This window comes from Scatophagus argus, chromosome 4 (genome assembly GCF_020382885.2).
Source record: "Scatophagus argus isolate fScaArg1 chromosome 4, fScaArg1.pri, whole genome shotgun sequence".
In the NCBI taxonomy this organism is placed as follows: domain Eukaryota; kingdom Metazoa; phylum Chordata; class Actinopteri; family Scatophagidae; genus Scatophagus; species Scatophagus argus.
In genome coordinates this window covers 2,958,199-2,974,386 of record NC_058496.1, presented here as the reverse complement: position 1 = coordinate 2,974,386, position 16,188 = coordinate 2,958,199, and the positions used below count along the sequence as shown (strand labels likewise).

The following is a 16,188-nucleotide window of genomic DNA, read 5'->3' as shown; positions in this document are numbered from 1 at the left end:
TCCCGACAGTAAAACAAGCACTTCACGGGACGGGGCCTGGGGTGTAGAAGGGAAACGTGTTGAGATTCAGGATGGTGTAAAGACTGACATAACCACAGAACTCATAGATTATACCTGATCAAGTTCTGGCACACTTGACATACTGGAATACATCTGCAAGAAACAGGAAATAACACATTATAAAAGAATCCACATGGTCTCTATTCCTGGAAGAAAGGGCTGACTGCCAAATAGTTTTGCTCTCAGAAAAATGTTGTTTCCAACCACCGCTGTTAATATTGCACTGTGTACTCACTAAACGAACGCTCCCGCATTTCTTCTGAGAATCATAAAAAAAACTTTTCTGGAAGCTCATCAATGCAATCAGATTCCAGTTTACCTGTGCAGATCTCGAGAGGAAGGGATAAACTTCACGCATTCTCTTTTGAAGAAGGTTTCCTCAATCCAAGACTTTCGTGACTGGAATGAGAAGAGGAAATATTTACTTACAGCGAACAGTGGAGCATTTAAACACTACATTCTTAACTGTGCAGTAAAACTCATCGTCCTCTAGCAACAACACACTCTGTTCCTGAAAACACGGGATCGGTGACCTTCTCGGTGAAGCTCATTGCGGTGCCGGCAGCAGGTCCCTCCCTGTCACAGAAACCTGCAGTGCACTCTGAAACAACCCTGACAGGATGTGAGACATTGGACTTCGCAGCGGTCTTTTCTTCACGTTTCTCCTGGTCTGTCAGAGGAGCTCGTTCTGCTGCTGTGCTCAGCTTCCCAGACACATTTAACAATGGCCTTAGTGAGAGGGAAACATCCAAACATCCCCTTCCTGAGATTAGCACACATGGCTGAGAGCTGACGTGCTCCTCCCGGGTTCAGACAGCGTAAACACTGAACCGTCCTCTCCACTGTTTTTACCATACAGATACCTCTTCATAGACAATGAACCACACCAGTTTACCAGGTGCTGCAGCAGAAATTACAGAATTGCCACATGACTACAAGAAACATTACTTTAAGTGGGAATTTAATTTAAAAATGTGATTTCTTTCATAGCTTTCACAAAAAGCAATTTAAACCTATTTTAAGAACCTTATCAGCTCCACAGCAGTAAAACTGATGGTTTTGATGAGAAACGCAGAAGCAACGTAGTTTGTTTTAACATGTAAAATCAAAATTTCTTGATTAGGTGAAAAGTGACTATTATAAAACTAAAACACACTTTTGTCAGCTGAAATGCTGTGGACTTTTAAGCGTAAAGTTAAGCAAAATAAAGTACCACTAATCCAGCTGTACGCTTTTAATTAACCAGAAACGTTACATTAAGGAGCGTTAATTAAGTGGGTTAACGTTAGCTTAGTTAACATTAGTTATCTAATTACTGCAATTAAAGCACCCAAACATTTTAAACATACGTTAAACAGTACGTGATAAAAAACAAAATAATATAACGTAATGATTTATTTAATATGTTTGCCCGGGAACTATATTTAGACTCCCAGCAGATATAAATGTTTTTATTAACCTAGCATATCAGCATTACATTTAGCTTAAGTTACGCGTCAGTTAGCTTACGCTGAAATCCCACCGAAACTTTGCTAACATTAGCTGTTTGCTAACGACAGCTAATAAATAGTTTTAAATAAACAGCTGAGCTCTTGGTATAACTTTCACCCCCCTGCGCTGGAAACAAGCCCGCCTCTTCAGTCGACAACATTAACGTTAGTATCTATTAGTCATAAGGTTACATAACTTACCATGGCTGAACACGTCAGTTAAAAACCTAACATGAGTCTACATGAGTCTTGAGTCAAATCCCACCTCTGCATCATTGACTCCTCCGAGACAAGGACTGGCTGTCCTTTTATCAGCCGTGGGTCCAAAGGGCAGGGAGTCTTTCCAAGAAGCCTTGAGGAGTTCGTGACCTCCTCCTTCAAGCACGTTCAGGACTCTTTCACCTCCTGAGCCGCTCAACAAATAGTTAAGGTGCTATTGCCTCACCCCCAAGCCGTCACCCTGGTCGTGGTCCACGGGCAGGGAGGTGTGGGCCCGGGGGCTGATACTCATTTGATTCACGTGTGTGTGGGCCTCGAGCAGGCCTCGCTCACAGTAAGCCAGCTGTGGGGGTCAAAGCATCTGTTGATACAGTAGCTCCCAAAGACAGCAGGGTCCATGGGGCTCACCTGGACCACATCCGGACCGCATCCAGTGAAGATGCTGCACCGGGACACTGCGGGAAGCGTTCTTCCTTTACAGAGCAGCTGACTTGTTACTGTTCCATGCTTTCCCGTGTGTCTGCTATTAAATTATATGTATTATATATTTATTAAATTTGTATTTGAGTATGCTATCCTTATGTCTCCTGCCATATTTCTGTAATTTTAGATTTTGTAGCTTCTTCGCGTGAGAGAAAACACTTAATCTGAAGATGCTTTGACACATCTGATTCTTTCAGTTTTTCCTGTTGATCAGATGGACCCTGACAAATGCATTTATAAACTGGTGCTCAGCCACTACACACATCTGGACACGTTTAAAAACTGTAGTAAATAAGTGGAAATATTGTTTTGTGTGCCCACACACGCCTCGTCAGCTCAGCTGCACGCTTGTTTTGAACCTCTAAACCGGAAATATTCTGTACAGGCCTACTTAATGTCGCCTACATTTGTGGAAAAACAGATTAGACCTTCACTTTAAATAACACTACGAGCACAGCAGCTTGTTATCAAAAACCTTTTGTTCACAAGGAAGTCATTTTTAAGAGTCAAAATTTAATCTGCATAATGAAAAGAAAACAAACAAACAAACAATACCGGTCATTCTTGCACAACATGTGTGTGTATTTCTGTCTCCGTAATCTTAGTTAGAGAAATAAAATGTGATGATATGACAATACAAACCTCCCTGAAGCCACACTTTGCTCCCTAACATCTGCTTTCTGTGCTAAGTTTGACCGACTATATGTGCTAGCTGCTCCGGAAGGTTACTGGTAGCCGTGCATGTCGACTTTGATATGCACTCAAACTATTCCTACAGCTAACTGTTTCAGCCCTGCTGACCTTTACGGCCATCTAAAAGGATTTCGACACGTGTGTGACATTTATTCCCCCAAGCCAAAAGCTCCATCTCACTATGTAAACAGGAGAGAAAAGTAATTTAATGTGTTCTTTCTCAGCCCATGCTACACCCCTGCACAAATTTTCATGAAATTCAGGCCAGTGGTTTTTAATAATCCTGAAAGGAATCCGAGAAGGAATTGAAAGACATGACCGGCTGGAAGTTAAAATACAAAAAAAAAAGAAAAAAATATAATAAAATTAAACAAGAGTGAGAAGAGCTGTTCTACTGTCAATGAAGACGTGACAGCGCTGTGACTGGCAAGAAGCTGCATCATTAAAGTGTAATAAAAGCTCATTTAAAATAAGCTAAAGCTTCTTATTTAGTGTTTTTAAAATCTGGTGGGTTTTTTCCCTCCCTCACAACATCTTTCAGCTCAGTCACACACTCTATAAACAACATGTACACCATACAACACACTCTGAAATACAGTTAAGATGATAATAATATTATGTGCAGACTCACAACCTGCGGTCTTCAACAATATTACGTAAACTGATGTATGAAATGCGAGGTTTGCACATCAGTCACAGCTGTACATCAGGCCGTCTGAAATACCTTCCACAACAAGCCGCTTTCAGCTTTTAAAGGAAACTACGAACAGTTGGAGGATGTGAGGGCGACCCTTCGCCGAGGTTTACAGGAAGGTTCTGATCCACGCTGTAAGAACGCCACCGCTACACTCTCACCCGAGGCTCTGAGATCTGAGTCTGCACCGTCGGGTCGTTGCGTCTAACCTGGATGCATTTCAAGCAGCCTTAATGTGCTTTTGACATGTCAGTCCGACGAAAGACATCACAGTTTCATCGCGTTCACCTGCTGCTGCTGGGGCAGAGTAACACGCCTATCGCCTTCATGTTTCCATGACATCCGAAGAAGACACTTTTGACTTATCCCCTTTTTGGGAGCCGTCACTGGCGTCTTCTAGCAGTGTAAGGTCAAGTTCAGGTAAGGGGACCCTCCAGTACTGGAACGAGTTGTAAGACCAGTCTTCAGTGCTGGTGTCGTCATCAGCCTGAGATGAGAATGACAGAAGGGTTGAGCACAGGAGAAAAAACACTCAAAGTGGCTTACAGTAACAGTTTAGACTGAATACAGCAGGTGAATCAAACCTGGGCTGAATCAGGGCCACGTTTTCCCCACACAGAGAGATCGTGGCGGGCAGGTGGAAAAACGGCGGGATTTAGAATGGGTAAGGTGCGACATCTAGTGGACATTTACCGTCATTACATCGACTCACTTTGTCTAAATAGCTTCACTATCTGCAGGCCGTGAAAACAGCCGACTCCTGCCTCGTATCACTAACTTACTTTATCATCATCTTTAGGCGTAACCGTATCCGGACCCACGCACTCCTCCCGAGGCCGTTTCTTGGAGCTTGTGGGTGCGCTGCAGGAGCTGCGACGGTCCTGGAAACTTCCAGAAGCCTGCACCGACGGAACATTTGCTGCATGCTTCCTAGTGTCGCAGTGTGTGGCCTTGCGATAAAGCGCCTCTTCGTCTTGTTTCGCGGGCTCCTCGAAGTAGTACGGTCTCTTTCTGGATCGGCTGCCCAGTAACGCCAGCAGGGACGGCGGGCTCACGCCCCCGCTCGGGGTCACCATGCTTCCCAGCTGCATGTCAACACTGCAGAGTGAGCGGCAGCATCTCTTGGGTGGAGAGCTGTGCAGCAGGCCGTCCTCGGCGCGCCTCTTCGCCATGGATGTCCCCTCCGTGCGCACGCTGATAAGCGCCACAAAAACAGTACTTCGGCTCTGCTTCTGGCTTTTTAACCCGACATGTGCTCACGCTCCGTCACAAAACAGTCAGCACCGGTAGTGGGATAATCGCGAGCCAGTCCGGATAACCAATCAGAGTACAGCATCGCCTCCTCTCCTCTGACAGCCAATCAGAACAGAGCATCGGCTCCTCTCTTCCTGTGGCGGGTGCGTTCATGCTGATGCGTGGTTTTATTTCATCCACAACAGATTACTGTAATCAGAGCGTTAATCAGGATTTTATAAACGGATCGTGTTGAATATTTACATGCTTCCAAATTGCCAGTATCATGAAATTCTGGTGGGAGAATATCGAGTCCGTCGGCCCTTCGTAAACTCTGTTTTTAAAGGTGCTATACAAATAAAGTCACCATTATCATGATTTTTTCAGCAAGACAAAAAGGATACCTAAATTTGACCTTGAGCATTTTAGTGCTCTTAGACTGGTGTTAAAATCATATAAAACATTAATATATATTTTTTTAAAACGTGTGACTTTATTGAAAAGTGTGATTAGAAACCAGAGAAGTCGATGAAAATCGTCTCCATCTTTAAAACAAGTTACTCCTAAAAAGCTGAAACGCGTTTTGCTTGTATTTTCAGTGTTGGCTGATAACAAAGACAAATAGTAATAATAGTAAACATACTTACTGGCACCATACTTGCAAAAAAATAAATAGATTTCTAAAGCAAATCATCAGGCAGTTAAAGTCAGCAGACATGAGGATTAGTAAAACCGCGGTTAAAAGAAATCTACTCTTGCAGCTGACACACAAACCACTAAAACAAAGCAGCAACAGAGCGTGATCGGCTCTTCTCAAACCTGGGCATAAATACTCAGAAGTTTCTCATCTGATACTCATAACGCAGTACTGCAATATTTCATATTACATTCTAAAATCTGAGCCATACTCAGCTGCTTCACTGTCCCAGGAAAACGGGGCCCCGACAGATTTTATGTTTCACCTCCATGAGATGAAACATAAAAATACGTATACATGTGATGAAAAGAAAATTTATGTGCACTGATTTTTTTCCTGCTGTGTACATTTTCTTCTTGTGTGTCTGATCTTCACTTAGTCCTCTGAGTTCATTGTTTATGTGTGAGTACTTCCTGTCACGTCAGGCTGTCGGCATCTTCCCACCGTGGTGACTTAGCGGCCGGCGGAAAACTCTGTTGTTGGTCATCTTCTTGGCCGTTAGAGTACAGATCTGCGGGCTTACGCGCCACAAAGAAGATGCAGTCGTAAACGTATCTCAACATGGAGCGGTCGTTTTCCGTGTAGGTGGTCTGAACCGACTCCTTCTCCAGCTGCAGGAGGAACACAGATGCTGTTTTATGACTGGGACAGGAGCTCTAAGACCTTTCACAAACACGATTTTTAAATATCAGTAAATTAAAGTGGCACACCTCTATTTGGAAGCCGAACTTAACGATCGCCTTTCGAATGTCTTCGTAGCAAAGTTCAACTGAGAGCTCGTTGGCCATGTTCTCAAAGTGGTACAGCAGTGGGCCTGAAGGAGCATAAAATGTTCAAATTCTGAGATAAGCTTACTTATAAAAAACTGTAGTCTGACACACTGACGTCTGATCATACATCAACCTGACAGACCTGGCTGGAAAACTGACAACGTATAGTAAATTACTGCTGTAGTCCTTACAGCTTCATGGTCATGTATTCGTCTGCTTTACAAAAGCTGACTCACCCAAGTTGATCCACACTCCACCAGGCTTAAGAATCTTCCAGATAGTCTCCACATACTCGATGACATTGTGAGCTGTGTCGATGAAGAAGCAGGTAGCCACACAGTCCCAGGAATCTGACAGAAACAGACAGTATATTGTAACGTGATTGATTGACGTTACAAAAGCTGCACAAACAAATTTTCTCTGTGATAGCAAGCTGTTTTGGGCACAATCTGAGCTGACTGAATCAACGTGGAGAGCATCAAAACTAAACTGTAGCTGGTCCCGCGTGAGCTTCTTCCTCAAAGCATATTTTGGGGACCAAACGGTTAATTCTTTCAGGGAAGATTGCTGGAGGGGTTGAGGTAAACACAAAGTTGACTGAAGTCCTCATTAGCTCATTTGCCTTGCGGGTGTTTTGACTGCAAACTAAATCAGGGACACAGCAAAGGTGCAAGATCCACACAGCTTTCACTAACCTGAGTCACTGTAGACTTCCACAAAGTCTCCTGCCACCATGGAGAAGTCTGCATTCTGTGGTAAGCTCTGAGGGTTGACATCGGGGAACCTGATTGGTCGCGTTTGGTCGGAGAATTTCTTGTTGTTGCTGAACTGGTGGATCCAGGGGTACAGGGTCAGCGAGTTCACCTGTTCACACCTGTATGGAGCAGTCAAAATGTATTACTACAGGCGGAGGGACGGAAGCGATACTCTGCGAAGCATGACGCCAGAAATGTAGTGCCCAACATGCGAATTATGTGTTCTGACTTCATTTGTGATCAGCGACACATACTTGTAGAGTTAAGCATGACTGATAGACAGTTCTACCTCAAGCGAGCTGAGATATCCTGCATGAATGTACAGAAGGTGAGAGTGCCTGGGTGTTACAAGAGTGATGGTGTGGTGTCAGTGTGTAATTCAATTCAATTTTTTCAAATTATGTCGTCATATAGCACCAAATCACAACAACAGAGAGCGAGGGGGGGTACACAGACAGAGGTACATAGCATAGCATAGCATGATTTACCTATTGAGAACAAAGTTTGAAGAGAAGAGCATGAAGAAGCTCCATTCGTTGCCTTGGCAAATGTAGCCGAGCCGAGCGATTTCCCAGGCAAGCCGGCCGAGCCCAGCACCCGGAACCAGCACGCTCACCTTAGACACATCACTGACATAATAAAATGTACAAAATGCACATATCACATAGAAAACATGTGGTAAGTCATATTATCTGCATTATTACAAGGTGTTCTGAGACCACAGCCGTGTGAAAGGTGATTCTATCATTTAGTCTTCACATATCTCTGTGTCTGAGTCCTTTGTTTTCTTGGCATGCATGTGGTGAGTGAGCATAAGTTTCCTACTATTGGTCACTTGGGAAGAGTCTTTGGATCTCTTGGATGATTGGCCGGTAGCAGGAGTCCCTCTCAGCCCGGCCCACCTCGCTCCAGTCTCTGACAAACTGCTTTATGGTGGACTTGAGTTTGTCCATGTCAAACGTAGTGGACGGTCGCAACTTCTTTGGATCCTCCTGGAAGTTGGATGAAGATAAAATATCTTTACCTAAATTCCTTAAGTGAATGAAAAAAATAAACTACAACCTGTGTGTCTATTGTATGTTTACAGCAGACTACCTGTGGACTATAGATGACTTTCTGTTTCAGAAATCAAATTTAAATAACTTTTGGTTCCAGTAGAGCCAACCATAATTAGCTCAATCAAGTCCGACTATGGTCACTGCAAGATACGTTGTGTGATGGGACTCCATCACCCATGGAGTTTCAGCACCATGGTTCGCCACGGCAGTGGTTAAATAAACAGTAGAGAGGCCATTTAAATGCAGTGGAGCAGTGAAAATGAATGCATTATAATGCAGACCTTTACATTTATCTTACACATATTGCTTATATAGTGCATCTAACGGGGATTTCAATGTTTCTAAAGACACAAACTCCTGAGATGAATGCCTTCCAGTATGTGCTTTGACAGGCTGTAGAGTCTTCCCTCATTTTAGACTTAACATACTTTGATATCCTCTGAACCTGCTTTCTGAAATCGGGCCCTGGTCTAAGTCAAGCCTTACCCTCTCGCCGTATTCAATGTTCTCAAACATGTGGAGGCTGTTGTGAACAATGGCCTGCAGCAGCTCCTGGTTGCAGTCTGCACACTGGCTGATTCGCGCCAGGTTAGACAAAACATCTGGCAGCAAATCCTGGTGGTGCTGTGGCAGACTCCGAAACTGAAGCTTGGCACGCTTAACCTGCTCCTCGACATGAACTCTGAACAGAAGAGACACAAGGGTTCATGTCAGCTGTCACTTAGCCTGTCGCAATAATTATGTTATCAATTCATCTTACATATCAACTTAAAGTGGCAAAAGCTCAACTGGCTTACATCGACTGTTGAGAAAGGAAGGACAATACCCATGTCCCATATTATTCATATTTTAGTAACTGTTTTTGTTGGGTGGTTTTATTGTTTATATTATTGTTTTATCTATTTAAGATAGTTCAAATGTATTTTTCGCACTGCTACTTGAAATATTATACTTTGCATTACTATGCTATTATCATCATATCAGTGGCATAAAAAGTCTTCAAATGAAAACAATATCGTGCATAATTATTTGATTTCTTGGTGTATATATCGGCCAGCAAATCTGATTATCATACGAGTTACAAACCTGAGGATCGATTTGGGGGTTTCACACACACTGGTCCAAATGCCTCTTATATTATTGTCTTCAAATAAGGCTGCTAACTTATGTGACAGCGTTTCTCTCTAAGTTTGTTTGTTCTAAGTGTTGGAGAAAGTCAATCATGGAGTAGAAGTGGTGCGAGTTGGGCTCAAGACACATGATTAATAAATAACTGCCACAGGGCGCTGCTTAAATTCAAGTTAAGTAACGGTGGGAAGCACTAGCGAATGTCTGAATAACGTTGAACTACCTCAGTGTGTGATCTTCCCTCCAGAACGAGTTAACTGTCCTTTGCTTATTTGCTAACGACATTGTCTATTGACACAAACTGACGTCGCCCGGCTCTTATTTTATTTTAAGCACCGATATTATACCTGTAAAACCTAAAGGCATCGATTATTCTCCAGAAATGCTCCCTTTCCAGCCTGGCCTCCTCCTCGGGGCTGTATTTAATTCTCTCTTTGTGAAAATACGGTCCACCTTGCGGTCCTTCTCTTGCTGTTTCGGCCATGTCTAAAACAAATCTGGAGCTATCCAATCAAATCGCGACAAATTTCTTCTTCTTGAGATTTGTTGATTCAGGAAGAGCAGACTCCAAAGAGTGTGTTGCTGCCATCTACAGGCAAATTATTGGAATGCAGTTAGTCGAAGGCAAACAAACGGATGCACAAAATAATATGACCCGAGTCACTGTTGATTACGTTAATATTATACGTAATTAGAAAGTATACACTTCAGTAGATTATAATATACAGTATATGTAGCTGTTGGGCTAAAACATATAAAACTGTTATAGCTCTACAGTCTCTGAATTTCATGCATTTGCTTTAAAAGATTATCTCTATTATTTTGATTCTTTTTGATAATGTTTTATAATTGCACCATTTTGCCAAACAAACATACAACAACATTAAAACTGTTCAGACATTAAAACATATTCAGTAATGAAGAAAGACCACAGGACAAATGTTTTCTGAGTGTTTTATAGGTGATGCAAGCTGCACTTTAGTAAAAAAGTGTTTGTTACATCAGATGTTTGGGTTGACAATCTTTCCCATAAAGAGGATGTCTTTTGTGTTGTGTTCAGTGACGATGACCATAAAGGGACGATCGAACCTCATGATAGGGATGTGGCGGAAGGACAAAAGTGTGATCCCGATCCCTGTAGCAGCTGCAGCGGTGGCTCCGGCTTCATCGACATCCAGGGCAGCTTGGTGCACAACCTATGGAGCAATAGAGGCAGTGAGGTGAATGATGGGTGGAATATAAGGAAAATAGTGCATGTGTGCTATAACATACTCTATCTTTACCTCTGAGACTGTCAGTTTTTGCCCCTCTGCAATGCCACTCAAATCTGCACGATCACCAAACATGTCTGTCATTCCCATTTCAGTCAACACACTGTCCAGGGTGTAGGAAGTCTTGATGGAGAACTTTGGAACAAATATATCGTATGTCCTAAAAGAAAAATTGGTAAATAGACACACAGTGACTGATCTGACAGGAAAAAGTTGAGTAGTTTAAACATTTTCAAAACATCCATATTAAACATCAAGAATTTAAGGGTGATTTTAGATTCCCCAACCTGGACTTCATCCACTTCAACCATTTGGTGACATGACCTGGGCAGATGGTGTTCTCCAGTGTTGCCATATCATCGGGCAACATCAGCAGCATGGAGTAGGAGTTGTTGAAGGGCAGGTGGAGGACCGTTGTGTTAATTGCCTGATCATAATACGTATCAACACGCTCCTCCATATTCATCATCTGGACTGGAACCTGGAAGATGTTAACTTAAACATGAAGTCCCATAATTGTACTGTAAGAAGATGCATGAAGATGCATAATTATTGTATCTCCAATCTATTCTGAATTAATGAAGCAACTTTGAACCTTTGTGTTGCCATCCACCCTGAACATGTCCTCCTTAGTGAGCTTTGGGTCAAATGGAGTTGCCCACTTTCCTGTTTGATGAGGATGAGCAGAATCAAAACACAGCTTATGTTTGATACATAAAAACGGAAAATGTGCTTTTTGGAAAATCGGATCTCATCTCAGGGAGCCTTTTACCTTTGAAGTAGATGTAGCTGATGAGATACATGACTGTGCTTGGATCCAGGTTGTCGACCAGCTTGTCTATCTTTCCATTGGTCTTCTCCTCCACGTACTTATTGATGGTATTGGCACTGTCTGTGGTTTTGGTGAAGTCAACATTGAACCCCTCTGCAAAGTAGGACTGCTTCAAGGTCTCCAGGAACTCAGGTCGTGGCTTGAAGCGGTTGTCCACAAATACAGCCGTCCCCTCACTGAGGTCTTCATTAGATGTCTTGTTTGCCCTTTGGAGGAGGATCTTAAACACCTGATCTACATCTGACTGGGTCAGTAGGGTGTTGTTGAAACCCAGACCACTGAAAAGCTGCCGGTGGGTCTCCTCTCGTGCTCCTACGGACAAAGCAGCCAAGGCAACAGACACACTAACAGGGGAGAAGAAGATGTTCTTGCCTTGTGAGTCGGCATGAGCTGCTAACTTCCTGTACAGACGGAAGGCAAACTCTTTGTTTGCTGCAGTCACCAGTGAGACGCTGTTGTGGCTGCTGTCAGCTGCAGTTTCTTGGCCTGCATGATCTTCGACGCTGGCATGACCGGCATGGTGATGACCTCTTCCTACGCAGATCACTGCCGATAGGATCCAGATACCCAGGGCTGCCTTCATCATGGTGAACTAAGATGAAAGTTCAAAAGTGCAGTGATGTTCATTTGGGTTATGCAATGTTTGCTATTGCAAATATTGATTTTCTTAAAAGTTACAGTGAATGTATTGCTTTAAAGGCCCTGAAAAGCAGTTTTCAAATTATCAAATCATCAATTCATTCAGCGATGAGCTCCTTCAGGTACAAAGTATTTTCTGCCAATTCTTTGGATCAGTTTTGGTTATTTTCACATTATTTTCACTGGTTTGACGTTGGCGGGGTTAATTTAGAGACAGTGATGTTAATTATGTCCATGCACCAACACAGAACATTTGAATCAGGATCTGATGATAAGTGATGGATTGTATCGTTGCTAATGAAATCAATCAAACCACAACCATGCAGTCCTCATGATTAACAGATTTTTTGGCTGTTAAACTTAGCAGGAATTGTTAAACACTAAGTAAGATTGATATATTTCAGAATGACCCCGGATTTTTATGAGATATGAGGTTTTTTAAAGCCATCAAAATTTTACAGTAATTCATCGTTTGACTACTATGTAATAAATTTGAAATGTGTGATACACAGTTACGTCTCAAACAAAACCAAGATGTCAAACATAGCTCTTAACTGTTAGCCGAGTCCTTCGACTTAAGACCATATTGTTAAACATTTCATCTGAGCTCTTTAAAGCTTTGCTTACCTTCTCCTGGTTTGCTGTAATGTCCAGCAAAGCACAGGCTGTACGGGTGATGGCTCTTTTATAAAACTGCTCACCTGAACTTTGTCTTTGTTTATCCTCTATCTCAATCTCTTATTTGCTCGGTCACTGCATTTGTTCTGTGTAATGATTACTGTCTTAGCATAGCATCATGCTGAGTGCACAGGGTAAAGGCAAAAACTCACACTGTCAGTGTTTATACGAAAGTCGCATTCATGAGAAAACTGACCACCAGACATTTGCCCTGAGCCTCTGTGTCGATGTAGGTGAGGTTCACCTACTCTCCATTTACTGTGAGCTGCATTCAGGATGTGGGTGACTCCATGCATGGACAGACCAGCCTGCTTTTCTGTACTGTGTCTGCAAAACACATCATCTCTATGTTTCCTGATATATTTCATAGGGATGGATTGATGTTTACAAGACAATTTCAGACACAGAAATCAGCACATTTTAAGAAACCTGAGACACGCTTTCACGCCTTCCCTCAGTGGAAACTCACATAGCAGAGCTGTAGTTTACACAAGTTAAAGATGACTCAGTAAGTACTTTTCTCACCAAAACAAGTTGTCTATCTCCTGTTACTGTTATTTGTTAATAACATTGTCTATTGACACAAACTTTGGTTGCCTTGCTAACTTTATTTTAAGCATTTGTATTGTATCTATAAATTCTAAAAGCATCAATTATTCTGCAGAAATGTTGCCCTTCCAGCCTGCTCTCCTACTAAAGGAGGTGTATTATTCTTTTATTGACTCCATGCGCTGCCTCTCCTTGCAAACTTCTTCTTCTCAGGATTTATTAATTCCACAGCTAGGCAGACCGTACACATGGCGGCCATTTTCTAATGACGTAATGTTCTGATTTAGAGGGTCAAATGCAGTTAGCAAAAGGATCATTTCCACTGTGTTCCAGGTTTCACTTTGCGTGAACATAGGCAATCTGACAAATCGTTATCATTTCATTGATTCTCGACTGATCAGTAAATGGATACTGAAAATCCAGAGGAACGTTGGGCTGTTTCTCAAGGCAAAGCAACATATTTCTTATGTTTGGTGAAGACATTATTAATGTTACGTTACAAGTCAATAACATCCATTCTGTTTTTTAGAGCTTAAATAAATGTGTCCAAGATGTGTGATGATATTTCGAAATGAATGTACTTCTTTTCTTTTCTATTTGCATAACCAACTGTAATTTCCCAGTAATGGGACTAATAAAGGATTATCTTATCTTATCTTAACTGGAAATGTTAGCAATTAAGAGGTTGAATGCTAATTTTATCTGTTGTCCAATGCTTCCGATCCCTGTGTTATTTTAGAATAAAACTCAATAGAAAACAACCATCAAAACTGTTAAAACATTAAAACACACTCAATAACAAAATATCTGAATGTTTAATAGGTGATGCAACAGCTGTAAAAACAAAGTGTTTGTTACATCAGACGTTTGGGTTGATGATCTTTCCCATGAAGAGGATGTTTTTTGTGTTGCTTTCAGTGATGATGACCATAAAGGGATGATTGAACTGCAAAATAGGGGTGTAGAAGGAAGATGTAACCATGATGCCGATCCCTGTAGCAGCTGCAGCAGTGACTCCAACCTCATCGACATCCAGGGCAGCTTGGTGCACAACCTATGGAGCAATAGAGGCAGTGAGGTGAATGATGGATGGAATATAAGGAAGGAAATACTGCATGTGTGTGCATTAACATATTCTATCTTTACCTCTGAGACGGCCAGGTTTTGCCCCTCTGCAATGCCACTCAAATCTGCACGATCACCAAACATGTCTGTCATTCCCATTTCAGTCAACACATCCTTCAGTGAGTACAAAGTCTTGATGGAGAATTTTGGAAGAGAAACGTAAATTGTTCTGAAATAAAGTTGGGAAATAGACAAAGATACAAGAGGAGCCATTTAAAATTCTGTAAAATCTTCCATATTTAAAACCAATAATTTTAGGAGGATTTTAGATTTTCCCAACCTGCACTCCATTAACCTCAACCATTTGCTGACAAAATCTGGGCTAATGACATTCTCCAGTGTTGCCATATTGTTGGGCAACATCAGAAGCATGGAGTAGCAGCTGTCCAAGGGCAGGTGGAGGACTGATGTCTGAATCATAGGGTCATAATAGGCATAAAAGCGCTTCTCCATATTCATCATCTGGACTGGAACCTGGAAGATGATAATTTAAACATGAAAGTCCCTTTTCACATGTATGAAGTATGAAGGACTCACAGTGATGCATAATTATTGTGACTCCAATCCTTATCAAATAAATTAAGAAACTCTGAACCTTGGTGTAATCATCCACCATGAATATGTCCGGCCAGGTGAGCCTCGGATCAAATGGAGTTGCCCACTTTCCTGTTTGATGACGATAAGCAGTATCAACTTATGGTTGATACAGCAAACTGACGGGCATGACCTAACAATGAGCAAGCAAAGAACAAACCGGATCTCATCTCAGGGAGCCTTTTACCTTTGAAGTAGATGTAGCTGATGAGATACATGACTGTGCTTGGATCCAGGCTGTCGACCAGCTTGTCTATCTTTCCATTGGTCTTCTCCTCCACGTACTTATTGATGGTATTGGCACTGTCTGTGGTTTTGGTGAAGTCAAAATTGAACCCCTCTGCAAAGTAGGACTGCTTCAAGGTCTCCAGGAACTCAGGTCGTGGCTTGAAGCGGTTGTCCACAAATACAGCCGTCCCCTCACTGAGGTCTTCATTAGATGTCTTGTTTGCCCTTTGGAGGAGGATCTTAAACACCTGATCTACATCTGACTGGGTCAGTAGGGTGTTGTTGAAACCCAGACCACTGAAAAGCTGCCGGTGGGTCTCCTCTCGTGCTCCTACGGACAAAGCAGCCAAGGCAACAGACACACTAACAGGGGAGAAGAAGATGTTCTTGCCTTGTGAGTCGGCATGAGCTGCTAACTTCCTGTACAGACGGAAGGCAAACTCTTTGTTTGCTGCAGTCACCAATGAGACGCTGTTGTGGCTGCTGTCAGCTGCACTTTCTTGGCCTGCATGATCATTCACTCTGGCATAACCAAAATAGTAATGGCCTCTCCCGGTGCAGATCACCGCCCACAGGATCCAGATACCCAGGGCTGCCTTCATCATGGTGAACTAAGACAAAAGTGCTGCGATTATTCATTTAGATTACATAATGTTTGCTAGTGCAAATATTGATTTTCTATGAGGTCAGAGTAAATGTGTTGCTTTAATTTTGAATAACGAGTTCCTTCATGAACAAAGCATTTCCTGACAACTCTCTGAAACAGTTTTAGCAACATCTGAAACAGAATCTGATGACAGTTGATCAAAAAACATCCATGCAGTGATTATGCATTTTTTTTTATTTTTTCACTGTTAAACTTTACAGAAACTATTAAACCTAAGTAATACTTAAAGATTTCATGTATTTGATTGTTGCATTTAATTAATGGGTACTTTATCCAGTAAGTACATACACATTGCTGCAATGTCTGCAAATGAAATCCCAGCATC

At 42.2% G+C, this 16,188-nt stretch overlaps 5 protein-coding genes across 13 annotated transcripts in view; all 5 read right to left on the bottom strand.

The window, feature by feature from the left end:
- Nucleotides 1-2,176, bottom strand: part of trpm6 (transient receptor potential cation channel, subfamily M, member 6) — a 97,897-nt gene extending 95,721 nt beyond the window's left edge. For 8 of the 9 annotated variants that reach the window (XR_006843203.1, XR_006843202.1, XR_006843205.1 and 5 more), the window contains exons 1-3: nucleotides 594-997; nucleotides 380-459; nucleotides 115-153 (exon numbers count right to left, since the gene is read on the bottom strand). Coding sequence is in view for 5 of the 9 variants with exons in the window: in XM_046386876.1 (XP_046242832.1) it covers nucleotides 115-153; nucleotides 380-459; nucleotides 594-611 (137 nt within the window). In the remaining 4 variants the exon portion in view is untranslated. Of the gene's footprint in view, nucleotides 1-114; nucleotides 154-379; nucleotides 460-593; nucleotides 998-1,751 lie in introns of those variants that run through there. The other variant, XM_046386880.1, reaches the window with a different exon arrangement.
- Nucleotides 2,177-2,492: 316 nt separating this feature from the next.
- Nucleotides 2,493-4,976, bottom strand: wu:fa19b12 (uncharacterized protein LOC560551 homolog). Its single transcript, XM_046386884.1, has 2 exons — nucleotides 4,422-4,976; nucleotides 2,493-4,126 (listed from the first exon to the last, which is right to left on the bottom strand). The coding sequence occupies exons 1-2, from the start codon at nucleotides 4,809-4,811 to the stop codon at nucleotides 3,965-3,967; spliced, it is 552 nt and encodes a 183-aa protein (XP_046242840.1). The 5' UTR covers nucleotides 4,812-4,976; the 3' UTR covers nucleotides 2,493-3,964.
- Nucleotides 4,977-5,341: 365 nt separating this feature from the next.
- Nucleotides 5,342-9,793, bottom strand: carnmt1 (carnosine N-methyltransferase 1). Its single transcript, XM_046386883.1, has 8 exons — nucleotides 9,628-9,793; nucleotides 8,639-8,834; nucleotides 7,920-8,086; nucleotides 7,583-7,723; nucleotides 7,035-7,213; nucleotides 6,576-6,689; nucleotides 6,280-6,383; nucleotides 5,342-6,180 (listed from the first exon to the last, which is right to left on the bottom strand). The coding sequence occupies exons 1-8, from the start codon at nucleotides 9,762-9,764 to the stop codon at nucleotides 5,986-5,988; spliced, it is 1,233 nt and encodes a 410-aa protein (XP_046242839.1). The 5' UTR covers nucleotides 9,765-9,793; the 3' UTR covers nucleotides 5,342-5,985.
- Nucleotides 9,794-10,220: 427 nt separating this feature from the next.
- Nucleotides 10,221-12,677, bottom strand: LOC124058040 (hibernation-specific plasma protein HP-55-like). The gene is made up of 6 exons (XM_046386870.1): nucleotides 12,650-12,677; nucleotides 11,324-11,975; nucleotides 11,147-11,217; nucleotides 10,839-11,032; nucleotides 10,564-10,711; nucleotides 10,221-10,476 (listed from the first exon to the last, which is right to left on the bottom strand). Exons 2-6 carry the CDS (start codon nucleotides 11,967-11,969, stop codon nucleotides 10,282-10,284), a joined length of 1,254 nt encoding a protein of 417 aa, XP_046242826.1. The 5' UTR covers nucleotides 11,970-11,975; nucleotides 12,650-12,677; the 3' UTR covers nucleotides 10,221-10,281.
- Nucleotides 12,678-14,045: 1,368 nt separating this feature from the next.
- On the bottom strand, nucleotides 14,046-15,807 carry LOC124058041 (alpha-1-antitrypsin-like protein CM55-MS). The gene is made up of 5 exons (XM_046386871.1): nucleotides 15,156-15,807; nucleotides 14,970-15,040; nucleotides 14,655-14,848; nucleotides 14,396-14,543; nucleotides 14,046-14,303 (listed from the first exon to the last, which is right to left on the bottom strand). The coding sequence occupies exons 1-5, from the start codon at nucleotides 15,799-15,801 to the stop codon at nucleotides 14,109-14,111; spliced, it is 1,254 nt and encodes a 417-aa protein (XP_046242827.1). The 5' UTR covers nucleotides 15,802-15,807; the 3' UTR covers nucleotides 14,046-14,108.
- Nucleotides 15,808-16,188: the final 381 nt, after the last annotated feature.

Coding starts and splice junctions, on each gene's coding strand:
- wu:fa19b12 (XM_046386884.1), bottom strand. CDS start 4,811: ATGGCGAAGAGGCGCGCCGAGGACGGCCTGCTGCACAGCTCTCCACCC. Junction 4,127..4,421: donor CGCCTAAAGATGATGATAAA/GTAAGTTAGTGA, acceptor TTCTCATCTCAG/GCTGATGACGACACCAGCAC.
- carnmt1 (XM_046386883.1), bottom strand. CDS start 9,764: ATGGCCGAAACAGCAAGAGAAGGACCGCAAGGTGGACCGTATTTTCAC. Junction 8,835..9,627: donor GATGCCTTTAGGTTTTACAG/GTATAATATCGG, acceptor TCTTCTGTTCAG/AGTTCATGTCGAGGAGCAGG. Junction 6,384..6,575: donor TGGAGTGTGGATCAACTTGG/GTGAGTCAGCTT, acceptor ATGCTCCTTCAG/GCCCACTGCTGTACCACTTT.
- LOC124058040 (XM_046386870.1), bottom strand. CDS start 11,969: ATGATGAAGGCAGCCCTGGGTATCTGGATCCTATCGGCAGTGATCTGC. Junction 11,033..11,146: donor GGGTGGATGGCAACACAAAG/GTTCAAAGTTGC, acceptor AACATCTTCCAG/GTTCCAGTCCAGATGATGAA. Junction 10,712..10,838: donor TTGAAGTGGATGAAGTCCAG/GTTGGGGAATCT, acceptor TTTTTCTTTTAG/GACATACGATATATTTGTTC.
- LOC124058041 (XM_046386871.1), bottom strand. CDS start 15,801: ATGATGAAGGCAGCCCTGGGTATCTGGATCCTGTGGGCGGTGATCTGC. Junction 14,849..14,969: donor TGGTGGATGATTACACCAAG/GTTCAGAGTTTC, acceptor ATCATCTTCCAG/GTTCCAGTCCAGATGATGAA. Junction 14,544..14,654: donor TTGAGGTTAATGGAGTGCAG/GTTGGGAAAATC, acceptor ACTTTATTTCAG/AACAATTTACGTTTCTCTTC.